Raw genomic sequence first — 14343 nt, 5'->3', positions numbered from 1 at the left:
CCACAGAACAGACAGCACACAAACTCCAAACATGGGGCACAGGCAGGATGTACGCAATAGGGCAGTGTCACATTTTCCTTGCAAAACCCGTAGCTCCAGACCCACCCTGGCAGGCTGCCCTAGTGCCTGGCCCACCAGCATAGCCGTGCTGCACACATTGTTCATCTCATCCCAAAACACAGGGCCAGGCTCCAGGAAAAGARGCTCTCCTGACTCAAAGTGTGAGATTTAAATTGCGCCAGCTCCTCCACCACTTCCAGGCTTAACCAGCGGAGCAGCTATTGCCCACAGCAGAGGAGACAAAGCACAAGGGCTGGAGGCAGATCAGAATCCCAACAATTTCCTTTATTTATAAAAACAAGCATTTATAAAGAGAGAAGAAAAGCCCTGGAGGTGCTTGCAGYGCGCAGCAAAAGGCCGGCTTCCCAGCGCCGCCTAGCAGCGGGGCAGCTGCCAAGGATCAGGTGGCTGTCAGGTAAAAAGGTCTGTATAGGGCGAAGGAAGAACCAGGCTCTCAAGACACTGATTGGTGGCAAGGTTCACAGGGGATGGACGACCTCCAGGTCTCAGACGCTCGCAGACAGAAAGGTCCATAAAGAGTGGCTGTTACGTGCGTGCGTTGCGCTCTGTCTCTGCCAGGCACTCTCTCACCAGCGCCCGAGCATGGATAATGCCTACGGTGAGAAGTACAAAGGACACCGTACATCATCCAACTCCTTAACGAAGGGTTGGTCCACCTGGAGGGGCTCCCAGACCACCCCAGCTCCGCATGTCACCCCCTAGACACTCAAAGCAGGTATAGCAGGACCCGGTGGRGTAAGCAGAGCTGGGCTATATCCCTTCCCCTCCAAGCCTGCGTGGGATGGAGGGACTCCTGYTGCTGTCGCAGTGGAGACTGTCAGCAGGGCACAACGTCCTGCATTCAGGCTTTCAACTTGAGCCAAAATATTTCCTCTGTCACCCCAGCCTGCTCAGCAGAGGGGAAGGGAGAGAATCGCAAGAGAACTGCTAATTAGCTCCCACTCCAGTCTCCAACGCCAAGGGATACGTGCCAGCAGGACAGCACCACCAACGTGCCTGGCACAGCAACAACATGACGGTGCATTTGTACTCAGAAGATAACACCCAGAGCAGCAAGCAGCTTAGGCCCACCACAGGCTCAGCGGRCTTCATGCATGCAGGGGGCTACTTTTCCTTCTAGGACAGCGGGACCCCTGCTGCACGCACCCCCTTCAGTTGCCCCGCTCAGCCCCGAGGGCCAGCTGGGCCTGAAACCAAAGCATCCAAGCACCCCGTACCCCGCTTCAGCCGTTCCATGGCGCTCTTGCTGCCTGCATAGGTGGGCCGGATCTCTTTGCCCATCTCCTCGATGACAGACAGTAGATCTGTGTATGTGCTCTGGGAGCCCTGTGACCCAGGCGGCTTCATAGCCTGCAAGGGACAGAGGACGACGGGTGAGGGAGGCCCGGTTGTGTGGGCAGGGCCGCTCACCCTGGCCGGCCCCGGCCCCGGCCCCGGGGCTCACCTGCACGTAGCCCATGGACGGTGGGCCGAAGTCATTGAAGAGGGGCCGGAAGGGGGCAGCGGCTCCAGGCACGGATCCGGACGGTGACGGGACACTCGTGGCTGGCGGGGGCGGGCAGAGAAAGAGCAGGTTACCGGGGAACCGGCTGCCGCAGCCTYCCTCCTTCGCACCCACCCCCCCAGCGCACTCTCCCTCCGCGGCGAGGCCGCTGCCCCGCGGCTTCCCGGTGGGGGGAGGGGACGGGCGGGGTTCTCACCGGCGGGCGGGGCCCCCGGCCCGGGCGGTGCGGGGCTGGCGCTGCTGCTCGTGCTGGTGCCGGCGGCTCCGGGGGTGGCGGGGGCGGGCGCGATGGGCTTGTAGGACATCCCCGCCGGCGCGCGCCCTCCCGGCTCCCTGGCGCGCGGCGGCGGCAGCGGCGGCGGCTCCGGCGGCGCCGCGGGTTGGTGGGCGGCCCCCGCGCGCGCGCCCCCGATTGGCCGGCCGGTGCGGCGCCTCACGCCGATTGGGCCTCACCACTCACCCCCTCCGCGGTGATTGGCCGCCGCTTCCCCCCCCCYCCCCTCCCCTCCCGCTCCGCGCCGGGACCCGGCGCCGCGGGTCGGCTACGCCCCGCCGCTAAGGGCGGGCGGGTCCCCGTGGCCACAGGAGGCGGCCCGGCCCGGCCCGGGCGCCGCCGGGGCACGATCTTGCGCGGTTCGGCTCAGCACGCCGCCGGCTCCGCTCCGCTGCGCGAGGTCCGAAGAGCGCCGCGCTTGCACCCGGCGTGGCCGCTCGCCCTGATGACGCCACCTGCGCCTGCGCGCGCCGCCCGACTGACGTCACTGCGTCGTCGCGCGCCGCCCGCCCCGCCCCCGTCACCGTGGAGACCGGCGGCGTCGGCTCCGCCCAGCGGCGGCGGGAGGGCGGCGGGAGCGGGGCCGGGCCGGGCCTTCTCCCCTTCGCTAGGGAGGCGGCCGAGGGGGAACCGGCTGCCTTCCCCCCCCCCCCGGGGCCTTGGCCCGGTGTCGGAGTGGGGCTACCGCCCCCCCGGGCCGCCCGCCCGCCGTCCGCGGCGGCCCTGTCGGAACGGCTTCTCCCGTCGAGCGGCAGCCAGCAGCCACGGGAAACACCCTTGGGCTGCAGGAGCGTGAACTACTTCTATTTAGATTCGGTAGAAGTACAGTCAGAAGTACATAGCCCACGTTTTCCATTTTCGAAAGGGCAAAGGTGGAAAATGAATTGGTTCAGTTGAAATCCCCCCAGCAGGGRAGCATGAGAACTGAAAGTAGAGCAGTCAGAACTTCCTCAACTCCAGAGATGCAAAAGCTATCCAGAACCGTTTCCAGAGCTGTGGGAATCAGCTCAGAGCTCAGCTCACCTGCTACCACAGGCCTTCGGCCTGACTCTGAGCTAGCCACACTCKCTTCCCCACCTTCCAGCAGCTGACGACAGGCCTTTCCCCAGCTTCCCACCTTCACTCCTGGGTGAAGAATAATAATGTTTTATTCTTGATTTCTTTCCTCAAGGGTTTTCAGTCAATGAGGCTGAAGCTCCAAAGAATATTCCTTGTTTTGGGGGTAGAACAAGAACATCTCTGAGGGCCTGTGCTGACCCCAAACTCAGGCCAGGAAGCCAAAGGGTGCCTCTTCAACACAGGGCAGGACAGAGCAGGACACAAGAGTCTTGGGTAGATCCGCATGTATGTGTATCTGGTCCAAGCAGAAACCACAATAACCAGCGCAGAGCACTGGAAGGAGGCAGGCTCTGGGTTACGCTGTAACGTTAGCCCTAAATCATGCCATGGAGGTAGGGTCAGAGTGCAGAGTCAAGACTGAGGGGCTGGGGCTCAGCATTACGGTTGGATACAGGGGTCAAAAMCAGAATGGAGTGGTAAGCCAGCAGGGTTGGTGTGCAGGGATGGAAGGATTGTTAGACTGGAGCTGGACCACAGCTGTGGGGTAGGGACTGAAGATGTTTCTAGGAGTTTACAGGAATAGCAAGGCAAGTTAAAGTTGGAGTGAGAAGGGGGGAGCTGCAGAGGCAGGGGTAGGAAACAGGACAAGAGGGGTTGGAAAGCAGGGAACTCGGAGAAAGGGGGAGAGATCAGAGCCAGGCAGTGTAAACCGTCCAGCACAGAGATCAGAGCAAGAGCAGCCAAAGCCCTGCTGAATCTGCATTAAAAGAGGTTTGGTGTGAACTCAGGTGTGCCGCACCATGTTTTGAACTTGGCAGCAAGACCGGTGTGCAGCCAAGGATGAGTCTGAGCAAGTCCAGAACTGAAGAAGTGAGGGCCTKGCCTAGGGCTTGGGCGTTGTGTTGCCCCAGTGCAGCCCGTGGTCTGGGAGTCCTCCCTTGCGGTAGTCTGAGCTAGGAGTCTCCTCTGTGGCCCCCTCCTCTTTGTAAGGCACAGCAGGGCTCCTGTCTCATGTTGGCATGCACTGCCCTCAGCGTGACATCATCCGCACAAACTCTGCCGGCAGAGAGCAATGCCTCAGGGAGAATATCTGCCCACCTCTCCCCTACATTTCCAGGGACAAGACAAGCCCTGCTCCCACCCGCTGGCCCCTCAAACTGCCCTCCCTGAGCCAAGGCCACAAGTCCATGTTGCAGCTCCCTCCCAGGCTTAACCCACTAGGCCTCAGCCCCCTGTCCATCCCATACCTTCGAAGTCCACCAAGCCGTCTCCATTGAGATCCACATCCTTCAGGATCTCATCCACCTCGCGGTAGTTGAGTTGCTGCCCCAGGAGTTTGCGCATGGCCTCCCGCAGCTCTGCAATGCTGATCTGCCCATCCCCGTTGGTGTCGAACTGCAAGGGAAGTGCTGATGGCTGAGTGCTGCCACRTGCAGAGGCTGCCTTTGGCACATTACAAGCTTTCCCATCTACCTTGCTGTCCCCCTCAGTGCCTGTGCTGCCCACTCAAAGCATCTGTCCCAGCACCATGGCCATTAGGGTCCCTTCCACGGTGCCCACCTTCCCCACGTCCAGCCATGCAGAGCCCTTCTCACCTCACGGAAGGCATCACGTAACTCCTTGATCCCAATCATGTCCGCTGTCTCCGCCAGCATCTTGGGACCCATCAGCTCCACAAAATCATCAAAATCCACCTTGCCACCTGCTGCAGAAGAACAAAAGTGTCAGCAGGACCAGAAGTGCAAGGGCTAGCTCCTGCCTTTTGAGGTGTGAASCCCCAGGCAGAGCACAAGAGGCAGGTCTGGCTGCCAAGGAGGGAAGAAAGTGGTCCACATCAGGACCAGGCTTCTGCATATGGGAAGGAACAGAACAACCTCACTACAGTCCCCACCCACCCCTGCCATAGAGAGGGCAGAGAGGAGGGTCTGGGTAGGGCGATCACCCTGCACGGTCCAGGCGCGCCCCTGGCACGTACTGATCTGCTGCGACAGCTCGATGAGCTCCATCTCGGTGGGCATGTAGCCCATGGTCCGCATGCACTCGCCTAGGTCCTTGTAGCTGATGTACCCATCATGGTCCTTGTCGAACTCCCGGAAGGCCTGCTTCAGCTCTGGGCACAGGGCAGAGTCACAGTCACAGCCCGGCCACCACATGCCCACAGTCAGGGGAAACAGGACCCAGCTCTGCCCCATGGTATACCCCTTCCCCAGGGCYCCTCAAGCTGCCCTCTTCCATACTGCCCTGCCAGCCACTGGGAGGGATGGCCGCATGCTCACAGACAGTGGGGAATGTGTACCAACCCAGGGAGGCTGGGATCTAGCCTGTGGTCCACAGCAGCCCAAAAGGGAGAGCCCACTTTCCACGCTTTYACCAGCTGGGGCTACTCCAGCTTCAGGACTGGGTTAGCTCAGGCACCCCCAGTGGGCTGCTCTTGCAAGGCAGCACATCCCTGCAAGGACACCAGTGGGGTCAGCCATGGGGTACTGCCCTGTGCTCTACCTTCGATCTCTTCTGGCCGCAGCTCTCGGTCCTAGGAAAGAAGCAGGAAGAGTAAAAGGACAGGCCCTAATGCAAGTCCTTGTCCCCATGGGTCCCCTCCCCAGCAAGCCAGCTGAGCAGCCCATGCCATGCTGCTCTGGGGCCATGGGGCAGAGGAGCAACGGGCACTGTGGGGGCACAACAGGCAATCCTCTGGGATCCTGCAGCTGCAAAGTTGGGGGACAGGAGAGGATCTGGGGGCACAAAAGCTGGGGCAGCAAGTGCAGGGCACATGGGCTGGTATRGCACAGACAGCAGCAACCCAAAGTGGCACCCAGTGCCCAGAAGTGGCATGGTCACAAGGCCAACRGGTGGCACCATTAAGACAGGTTCAGCTACAGACAAGGCAACCCAGGAGGGCTCAGGGGCAGGACAGGCAGAGGGAGAATGCGGCCCAGGGCACGGCTGGGCCATGGCCGCGCTATACGTACCAGCTGGGTGATGGCGATGCTCTGGCGGAGGAAGATGCAAGCTGGCCCCACCAGCCCGTGCAGCACTGAGTAGTTCTGCAATGGAGGTGACTGTGCAGCCTCTGCCAGCTCATCAGGGTCTTGGGGGCCTGAGGCAGGACAGCCAGAGTGCTGCTTCCCATCCTGGAGGCAGAGCAGGCCATTAGCAGAAAGGAGGGCTGCTCCGTGGTGCCAAAGCCTCCCTGGGGGCTGGCTAGAGCCAGCCCTGGGAAGGCAGTGTGCACCCTGCACGGACTCCTGCAGAGAGCAAGGCCAGCAAGAAATGCCTGCGTTACAGGCTCCGCACAGGGCTCACCAACCTCCTACCAGCACCCGAGCAATTCCCCCCAGGGCTCCCTGTCCCATCCTGCCCGCTCCTTTGGGCTGGTGCAYGAGCCCTGGCAAGGATGGGATGAGGCCAGAGCGCGGCGGGGCCTCCCCACGCACTGAGCCAGGCCTTACCTTTGAGAGCCTCCTCTCAGGGGTCTTGGTGCAGTTGCCCATGGCTGGCGGCACCCCCCGTGCCACAGGGCATGCCTGGCCCCAGGGTGACGGCTGGCGCAGTCCTTGGGGCTGGCACTCTGGCCAGGACAAGCCAGGACTGGTTTTTTTATAGTAACAGTGGCTGCGTGGGGATTTGAGGTTTTTATTGAATATCTCTGGATATGCAGGGCAGGCAGGGGGGTGGGGAAAACACGCACCCGCGCGCACTCACACACTCACACATAATCCTCAGGATTATTCTCCACTCAGTCATGCCGCTCCAGATGTGGGGAGCCACCCAGCTGTTCCCCTCCCGCCCAGGCCCCTGCCTGCAGGGATGACCTGCCCCCGCTCACTGCCAGCACACCCCAGACCCCCTGCCCCAGTCCCCTTCGCTCCCCTCATTGGCACACAGCCCTAATTTCCTGTGGCAGTGATGGCGATGGTGAAATCTCTCCCTCGTTTGCTGGTCGGCTCCCCTGTGGGCAGCGCCACCSCCTGAGCAGGCTCAGGCCACGTCATGCATGGAGGAGATGCCCCACWGGATGGGATTAGGGAGCCAGGGGGGGAACACGGTGCCCTGCAAGTGATGCCAGTGCATGGGGGTACTTGGCAGCCCCCAAAACCGGGAGTGGGCCTCRGTTTTCAGCACTGCACCCCCTGCTTGCTTCGCTTTGTCCTCTGTCCCTGCCATGCTGCTCTTTTTCCCCAGCCAGGTACCCTGTCCCTCCCCTGGCCCGCGCCCCAGGCTGCTTACCCTGCTAGGGGTTACCTGCCCAGAGGCAGAGGGCACCTCGAGCCTCACATCCTTGGTGGCCAAAGGATGCTCCTTGGGAAACGAGCCGCGCTTGCTCAGTGACATGTTGTGCTGGATGCTGGTGGCGGCACGGGGGCAGATCTTCTGTCCTCTAGGCCGTGGGGTCTGGCCATGGCCACCCCTCTTGCTGGCCCTATGCCCCGCATCCTTGCGCCAGCCGGATGCACCCTGGGAGGCAGGCAACACGGCGTGGGCTGTGGGGCTTTCACCGCTCAGCCGCCGCGGTCCCCGGAAGAAAAAGAACATGCCTTGGCCAGCGTGTCCTGCCGCACAGCCCTTCTCGCCTTCTGCCCCCTTTGCCAGCCCTCCACTCCCTGCTCCCGTCCTGCACGACGCCAGCCSAGACCTCCGCCGCTGCCTGCCCCGAATCCGATTCCCCCATTCCCAGGAGTGAGATTGCAGCGGGGGTGGGAGGGAAACCAGATCCAGCAGGGCAGACACACGACCCGGACCTGTCTCCGCTCACTGCAACAATGACACCGGGCGACGCGATCCCCGGCGGCCCGAAACCGGAGCGCAGGTGGGACAAAGTGGGGAGAGAGGCGGGGAGCAGCGCGGCCCCAGCTGCCAGGTTGCTGGGACGGATGAGCGCAACGCCGCCCTGACAGGAAGGTTACAGGGACAGATGTGGGCTCGGCCCAGGGACAGCGCTGGCCCAGCAGGAGGGCTGTGGGGACAGGGACAGCACTGCCCCGACGGGGGGGTGCAGGGACGGACTGAGGCAACCCAGCCCTGACGGGAGGGTTGTGGGGATGGAGGCGAGCCCGGCCGGGGCCAGCGCCCCGCCGACAGGGGCGCGCCGAGCACGGACGCGGGCCCGGCCAGGGCCAGCGCCCCGCCGACAGGGGCGCGCCGAGCACGGACGCGGGCCCGCCTGAGGCCCCCGCCCCGCTCCGCCCCGCTCCGCTCCGCCCCGCCCCGCCTCCGCCTCGCGCGCGCACCGGCGACGTCACGGCGGCGCCGAGGACGTCACGGCGGCGCCGAGCGGCGATTAACGGGCGGGGGCGGCTGAAGGTGACGGGCGGTTGAGCACCGTTATGGCCGCCCGGCAGCTCCTGGCGCTGCGGCGCCTCCCTGCTGCTGCCGCCTACTCGGTGAGCGGGACCCGGGGGGAGGGGGAGGCGGGCCGGGCCGGGCCGGGGCCGGTGCTGAAGTAATTCCTCTCCGCAGACGGCGCCCAAGAAGACGCAGTTCGGGTCGCTGCGGGACGAGGACCGGATCTTCACCAACCTCTACGGGCGGCACGACTGGAGGTGAGCGCCGGAGGCCCGGGGGGGCGGCTCGAGGGGGCGGCCGAGGCGCCGCCGTGCGACGGGCCGTTGCRCTGTTGCTGCAGGCTGCGGGGCGCCCTGAGCCGCGGTGACTGGTACAAGACCAAAGAGATCCTGCTCAAGGGGGTGGACTGGATCCTGAACGAGATCAAGGTGTCGGGACTGCGGGGTCGCGGTGGGGCTGGCTTCCCCACTGGCCTCAAGTGGAGCTTCATGAACAAGCCCCCCGATGGCAGGTGAGGTCAGGCTGGGCTGCCTGCTCCCAGTGGGGAAGGGGACGAAGCCTGGGGGGGCGTTGKCAGGGAGAGGAGTGTGTAATGGTGCATCCCTTGCAGACCCAAGTACCTGGTCGTGAACGCAGATGAGGGGGAGCCAGGCACTTGCAAGGACCGTGAGATCATGCGGCACGACCCGCACAAGCTGGTGGAGGGTTGCCTCGTGGCAGGGCGAGCCATGGGGGCCCGAGCTGCCTATATCTACATCCGTGGTGAATTCTATAATGAAGCCTCCAACCTGCAGGTGAGCGGCAAGATGCAGCAGTGGGCATGGAGCACAGTGGCGGGCACCAGGGAGAGTGCCCTGTTGACCATCTTATCCGCAGGTGGCCATCAGAGAGGCCTACGAGGCTGGGCTGCTGGGGAAGGATGCCTGCGGCTCAGGCTACGCTTTCGACGTGTTCGTGGTGCGAGGCGCTGGGGCCTACATCTGCGGGGAGGAGACTGCCCTAATCGAATCTATTGAGGGCAAGCAGGGCAAGCCGCGCCTGAAGCCGCCCTTCCCTGCAGATGTGGGTATGTTCCCAGCCCTGTTCCCCTTCCTCTGCCCTGAGAGCTAGCGAGCATGGGACGTTTCTCCCTGCTCCCACCGCACCACAGAGACCTCCTGCAGCCCTCGGCAGCATGAAAACATTTCTAAGCAATTGATGCTGATTGATTGAGAGAAAAGGGGCTGGAGGAAACAACCATGATCATGGCCAAAAATGGTTGTTCCTATAGCAGGAACAAAACAGCTGATGCGCTCTGAGCAGATGCAGCCTTTACGAGCTTTTGCTGCTTCCAGGTGTGTTTGGGTGTCCCACCACGGTGGCTAACGTGGAGACGGTGGCAGTGTCCCCCACCATCTGCCGTCGAGGAGGGGCCTGGTTCGCTAGCTTTGGGCGTGAACGCAACTCTGGCACGAAGCTCTTCAATATCTCTGGCCATGTCAACAACCCCTGCACGGTGGAGGAGGAGATGTCAGTGCCCTTGAAGGAGCTCATTGAGAAGCATGCAGGTAAGGTGCAACAGGCTGGCTTATGGAGGGGCACAGGGCTGGCTGTCAACTGGCCTCAGCCTGTCCCCTTCTCTGCCAGGGGGTGTCCGTGGGGGTTGGGACAACCTGCTGGCTGTGATTCCGGGAGGCTCCTCAACGCCACTCCTCCCCAAGTCGGTGTGTGAGACTGTGCTGATGGACTTCGATTCCCTGGTGCAGGTGCAGAGTGGGCTTGGCACAGCTGCTGTCATTGTCATGGACAAATCGGTAAGGGACAGTTTCCCTCACTGGTCCTCTGTATGCCCCAGCAGGACTAGGAAAGGTGCTCAGCGTCTGCTCCTTCCTCCCCTAGACTGACATTATTAAAGCTATCGCCCGCCTCATTGAGTTTTACAAGCACGAGAGCTGCGGACAATGTACCCCGTGCCGAGAAGGTGAGCACAGGGCTGTACTAAGCGGTGAGGCCACTGGGCAGTGGCTGTGCCACAGGTTCATTACAGCTTTTCTCTCTCCACAGGAGTTGACTGGATGAACAAAGTCATGGCACGGTTCGTGCAGGGCAACGCCCAGGTAGCAGAGATCGATGCGCTGTGGGAGATCAGCAAGCAGATTGAGGGCCATACCATTTGCGCACTGGGTGATGGAGCTGCCTGGCCCGTGCAGGTAGGGGATTTGGGCTGGGGCTGGCCCCAGGAGCAGGATGTTGGGGGACTGTGGTGTTATACTGCCTAGCTGACTCTGCTTGTTTGGTCTACACAGGGCCTCATCCGTCACTTCCGCCCAGAGCTGGAGGAGAGGATGCGACGCTACGAAGAGGCCAAAGCTCGAGTGGCATCAGCTTAAGGACAAACTGGCATAGACTGGGAGGAGTCCAGGCTGAGTTCCTTCTGGAGCACCCCTGCCTGCAGACACACAGGACCACTGACACCCATGGCCCTGCCTTTTCCCGCTAGTGGGCATTTGTCTTGCGCGAGTGGCTCCCTGCAGCTGTTCGTGGGGTAGTGGGACTGTACTCCCTCACTGGTGTTTCTCAATAAACACTGCTGTGCTCACTGGGCCTTCCTTTCTGCAAATATGGACTGCAGGTGTAAAATCGTGGTAGCACTGGTGGGAAGGGACTGCCAGAGGGCTCTTGGTCCAGCCTCGCTTTGGAGTAGGCCCATCCCAGCACAGGATCAGGGTCACCATGGCTTTGCCTGGCTATCATTTGGAAACCTTCAGGTTCTCCATGGAAATCCAGGCTCTTTATGCCCTGTCCCAGGGCTGCACAGTCCCCCAGGGGAAGGATTTTTATCCTAAAGCTTGTCCTGGAACTCCCAGGCCATAACTCATGGCTGTAGCCCCCATTGTAGCAGCTGTTGCTCTTGCAAAGCGTGGCTCCGTTGCCTTTATTATAGCCATGGCTCATGAGCTGCTATTCGCAAATGCTGCCTAAAGGCTCCGTCACTCACTCCAACCTTCCTCTGCCTGGCCGCAGCGAGCAGCAGTGCAGCCTGCAGCTGGGAGGGCAGGCACACGTGCCTGGTTGACCCYGGCTGCCTTAAGACCTTGCAGGTGCTCCCGCCCATCTGGCTCATGCTGACTTGGGCAGAGGGTTGCCATGAGGGAGCCAGAGCTGCTGCTGGCTGTGCTGTTGGCTCTCTATGCTTCTCTTGTTTCCAGCTGTTTGACTTACTTAATATCTCAAGGAGGAGCTCCCTTTCTGAGGAGAAAAATGAAACGTTGCCAAAGCTTTTCCAAAGGAGCTTAAAGCTGCATGGGTGGGGTTTTTCTTGAAACAGAAGGTGTCTTTCACACATTGTTTTATTAAAAGGCTTGGTCACAGCCTTCCTTTACTTCTCTTTTGCCTCTTCCTGGTATTTAGCTGGTGCATGCTAATTCTGATCCTAGTTAGTTCCCACCAAGATGCCTAGACCAGCAGTCAYTGCTCTGGCACTGAGCCACATTCTCCCTTCCTATGGGAGTTTTTTAAAAAGTCAGCTATTCCCATGTATACTGAGAGCAGCAATGGTGGAGGCTGAGCACTGTCATCCTCCAGGGCCTCCGTAACTCCTTGGGGCCTCTCCTGCTGATGTTGTTGATTTGAGCATTTCTGCAGCTGACTCTACAGCCAGATATTGATGGGAGACTTTCCCCAAGGCTGTAGTGATCTGTCTTTTCTTCCGTCTGTAGACCCACCCCAGTTTTGTGTTTGCCCCACTCTCAAGAAAACCCTTGAGATACCCTACACTGGTCTAGTGGATACTTTAAGGGGAGAAAAAAAAATCAGGCTTCAAAAGTGAAGGAGAGAGTAAAGTAACAAAGAGGTGAGAGTCTCACAACTCAGAGCTTGGGTCGTGGGGCAGCAACATGCAGCAGAGAAAAATCTTGCACAGCAGCATGTTCTTCCCTGGGCCACTGACACAAGCAAGYGCCCCACAAACTCCCTGAGTGTCACAGCAGGGTTGGTTTCCCCCATACCAGGGGCAGGAGAGAACCCTCCCCATCTTGCTCTAAGAGCTGAGCTCGCTGTTCCCCTGCAGTGCTGGCACAGAAGGCCCCCACCCTTTAAGAGCTGGAGGCTGTGATGCAAGTGGTTTAAAACATTATATTTTACTTTGCTAAATCACAAGGTGTGGCAACAGCTGTGGGCACAGGACCGCTCAAGCCCTGTGGCAAAGAGCTGGCAGCACTGCRGATGAGTGACAGTGTAGCCGGCTCCTGGGCCACCCTAGTTTCCCAGCAGCATCCTCCTGCCAATCAGGAGTGTGTGGYGAGAGTGTCCTAGAGGTGCCCAAAGGAATAAAACAGCAGCCCAGACAAGGCACTCGGAAAGGYCTGTCTGTGCAGGCTCTGCATCAACCACCACTGGCCACATCCCAGGCCTGCAAGTGCTTTGTAAAGCCCACTGTCACTGAGAGCTGGGGCGGGGGGGGTCAACACCCCAGCAGCCTCTGGGCCCCTCCCACAAAAGTCAGGACCCAGGACCAAGCCCTCCCTGCTAACAGAGGAGCAGGCTGGCAGGGGCTCAGCGGTCACCAGTCACCCGTGTCTTCCTGCAGTAGAGGTCAGGCGCCAGCAGCTCCAGTGTCAGCTCGGTGATGATGGCTGTGAGCCCCCATACCTTGTAGGGCCCATTGAGGAAAACGGGCAGGGTGTAGCTGTAGCGGCCCTTGGAGCGGAAGTGAGTGTAGCCCTGGTTCTCCGCCTGCAGCAGGTGAGCCAAGGGGATGGTGAAGACCTCCTCGACCTGGGCAGAGACATGTAGGTGACAGTTGCACTGCCTTGTCCAGGGCCTCCTCCTTGTGGTAGACCCCCCCCCCCATGCAGGCCAACTGGCAAGTATGGGTCTGGGAAGGAATCTGAAACAGCCTTCCCAGGAGAGAGCTCAGAAGGGGGGGGGGGGGAGGGGGGAAACCTCATCCCACTGCCACCCAGGGCAAACATTTCTGGATCCCAGAGAGACTGACCGGGATCAGAGGGACTGACTAGGAGCTAGCTAGAAAGACATTCAGTGCTGGGATGGCCAGCAGGGAGGGGGCCACAGAGAGGGCCCTTCTGCAGGCAGCACGCACATGTCTGGGCAGTGCCAAGGAGAACCCTGAGCATGTAGAGCTACAAGGGGCAGCGTGGGACGAGGGCCGCCGTGGCATCACCCACCTCATGGGGGTTGGGCGTAAGAGTCATGTCCTCAAAGGGCCCCAGGTTCGCAAGGACAGGAGCCACCAGCATCCCCTGCTGAAACCAAGCGCAGTGGAACAGTAGCAATGATAAGGGTGCCAAACCGGCTCCCCAGGATGCCACTCTGCCAGGCGGGGCCTTCCTACACCCATCTGGTATCAGCACCAGGTCCCCAGTACCCCAGCCCCCTATCCCTGTAATCCTGTACCCTAGTCCCCAACATCTCCATCTCCCACCTCATGTCCCCCTCACCCTCACCCCATACCCAAACAACCACGTTCCTGCTACCTGCACCCCATCCCTCAACATCCATCAGCCCTGTTCCTGCCTCCCAACACTCCATTCCCCAGACATCCCATCTGGTGTCCACGAGCGGTGCCCGTGTTCCTGCCACTCCCRCCCCAGACACCCCTGTGCCCCATGGTCCTGTTGCTTTCTCCTTAGTCCCTCATGTCCCTGTTGCCCCATCCCCAGATACTCCATATCCCGTGTCCCTGTCACTCTGTCCCCAAACACCCCATGTCCCTGTCACTTCATCCACAGACATCCCTGCACCCCATGTCCCTTTCACCCCATCCACAGACACCTTGTGTGCACGGTGCACCTATAACCTCGTCCCGGTCATCCTGTCCCCAGACCRCCCCCGCCTGGGTCCCTGTCACCCTGTCTCCACACCACCGCGTCCCTGGCCCCAGACACTTGGCGCCCCGTGCCCGGCCGCCCCGCCTCTGGCGCCGCTACCCGGTTGGGCACGGCCCGCAGGAGGCCCCACACGCGTTCGGGGCCCACGGCGAGGCCCAGCTCCTCCCGCGTCTCCCGCAGCGCCGTGGCCACCGCGTCGCCGTCCGCCGCGTCTCGCTTGCCGCCGGGGAAGCTGCAAGAACCCACGCGCGCCCCTGAGCGCCGCGGGGCTCCGCGCCGGGGGGCGCCGCGCTGCCCCGGGCCCCGGCGCTACC

At 61.5% G+C, this 14343-nt stretch overlaps 4 protein-coding genes across 5 annotated transcripts in view; 1 reads left to right on the top strand and 3 right to left on the bottom strand.

The window, feature by feature from the left end:
- Positions 1-324: 324 nt before the first annotated feature.
- CDK2AP2 (cyclin dependent kinase 2 associated protein 2) lies at positions 325-2075 on the bottom strand. The gene is made up of 4 exons (XM_085307315.1): positions 1782-2075; positions 1526-1626; positions 1299-1431; positions 325-674 (listed from the first exon to the last, which is right to left on the bottom strand). The coding sequence occupies exons 1-4, from the start codon at positions 1888-1890 to the stop codon at positions 607-609; spliced, it is 411 nt and encodes a 136-aa protein (XP_085163441.1). The 5' UTR covers positions 1891-2075; the 3' UTR covers positions 325-606.
- Positions 2076-3201: 1126 nt separating this feature from the next.
- On the bottom strand, positions 3202-7389 carry CABP2 (calcium binding protein 2). Of its 2 annotated transcripts, XM_085307405.1 has the most exons (8): positions 7161-7285; positions 6368-6530; positions 5888-6049; positions 5418-5448; positions 4894-5028; positions 4514-4623; positions 4166-4313; positions 3202-3974 (listed from the first exon to the last, which is right to left on the bottom strand). In XM_085307405.1, exons 2-8 carry the CDS (start codon positions 6407-6409, stop codon positions 3949-3951), a joined length of 654 nt encoding a protein of 217 aa, XP_085163531.1. In that variant the 5' UTR covers positions 6410-6530; positions 7161-7285; the 3' UTR covers positions 3202-3948. The 2 variants fall into 2 exon arrangements, with proteins under 2 accessions (XP_085163531.1, XP_085163530.1); XM_085307404.1 differs by lacking the exon at positions 6368-6530 and having other exon boundaries at positions 7161-7389.
- A 774-nt stretch (positions 7390-8163) lies between these two features.
- On the top strand, positions 8164-10779 carry NDUFV1 (NADH:ubiquinone oxidoreductase core subunit V1). The gene is made up of 10 exons (XM_085307312.1): positions 8164-8299; positions 8376-8458; positions 8542-8712; positions 8812-8995; positions 9078-9267; positions 9536-9748; positions 9828-9994; positions 10080-10161; positions 10245-10390; positions 10487-10779. Exons 1-10 carry the CDS (start codon positions 8243-8245, stop codon positions 10568-10570), a joined length of 1377 nt encoding a protein of 458 aa, XP_085163438.1. The 5' UTR covers positions 8164-8242; the 3' UTR covers positions 10571-10779.
- A 1521-nt stretch (positions 10780-12300) lies between these two features.
- NUDT8 (nudix hydrolase 8) overlaps positions 12301-14343 on the bottom strand; it is a 3203-nt gene continuing 1160 nt past the window's right edge. Inside the window, exons 2-4 of the mRNA XM_085307391.1 lie at positions 14129-14338; positions 13367-13444; positions 12301-12956 (exon numbers count right to left, since the gene is read on the bottom strand). Coding sequence (XP_085163517.1) covers positions 12735-12956; positions 13367-13444; positions 14129-14338 — 510 coding nt within the window. The 3' untranslated portion in view covers positions 12301-12734. The remainder of the gene's footprint in view (positions 12957-13366; positions 13445-14128; positions 14339-14343) is intronic.

Source organism: Rhea americana, unplaced genomic scaffold (assembly GCF_003343005.1).
Source record: "Rhea americana isolate MKP2758 unplaced genomic scaffold, rheAme1 scaffold_257, whole genome shotgun sequence".
NCBI lineage: Eukaryota > Metazoa > Chordata > Aves > Rheiformes > Rheidae > Rhea > Rhea americana.
This window is presented reverse-complemented; position numbering and strand designations above follow the sequence as displayed.

What these genes read in the sequence shown, in the direction of transcription:
- NDUFV1 (XM_085307312.1), top strand. Translation starts at nt 8,243, where the DNA reads ATGGCCGCCCGGCAGCTCCTGGCGCTGCGGCGCCTCCCTGCTGCTGCC. An exon ending in GCTCATTGAGAAGCATGCAG is followed by an intron (nt 9,749 to 9,827) that starts GTAAGGTGCAAC and finishes CTTCTCTGCCAG; the next exon opens with GGGGTGTCCGTGGGGGTTGG. An exon ending in ATGTACCCCGTGCCGAGAAG is followed by an intron (nt 10,162 to 10,244) that starts GTGAGCACAGGG and finishes CTCTCTCCACAG; the next exon opens with GAGTTGACTGGATGAACAAA.
- CABP2 (XM_085307404.1), bottom strand. Translation starts at nt 7,250, where the DNA reads ATGTCACTGAGCAAGCGCGGCTCGTTTCCCAAGGAGCATCCTTTGGCC. An exon ending in CGAGCTGTCGCAGCAGATCA is followed by an intron (nt 4,624 to 4,893) that starts GTACGTGCCAGG and finishes GTTCTTCTGCAG; the next exon opens with CAGGTGGCAAGGTGGATTTT. An exon ending in TACGTGATGCCTTCCGTGAG is followed by an intron (nt 4,314 to 4,513) that starts GTGAGAAGGGCT and finishes CTTCCCTTGCAG; the next exon opens with TTCGACACCAACGGGGATGG.
- CDK2AP2 (XM_085307315.1), bottom strand. Translation starts at nt 1,890, where the DNA reads ATGTCCTACAAGCCCATCGCGCCCGCCCCCGCCACCCCCGGAGCCGCC. An exon ending in CGTCCATGGGCTACGTGCAG is followed by an intron (nt 1,432 to 1,525) that starts GTGAGCCCCGGG and finishes TGTCCCTTGCAG; the next exon opens with GCTATGAAGCCGCCTGGGTC. An exon ending in CATGGAACGGCTGAAGCGGG is followed by an intron (nt 675 to 1,298) that starts GTACGGGGTGCT and finishes TTCTCACCGTAG; the next exon opens with GCATTATCCATGCTCGGGCG.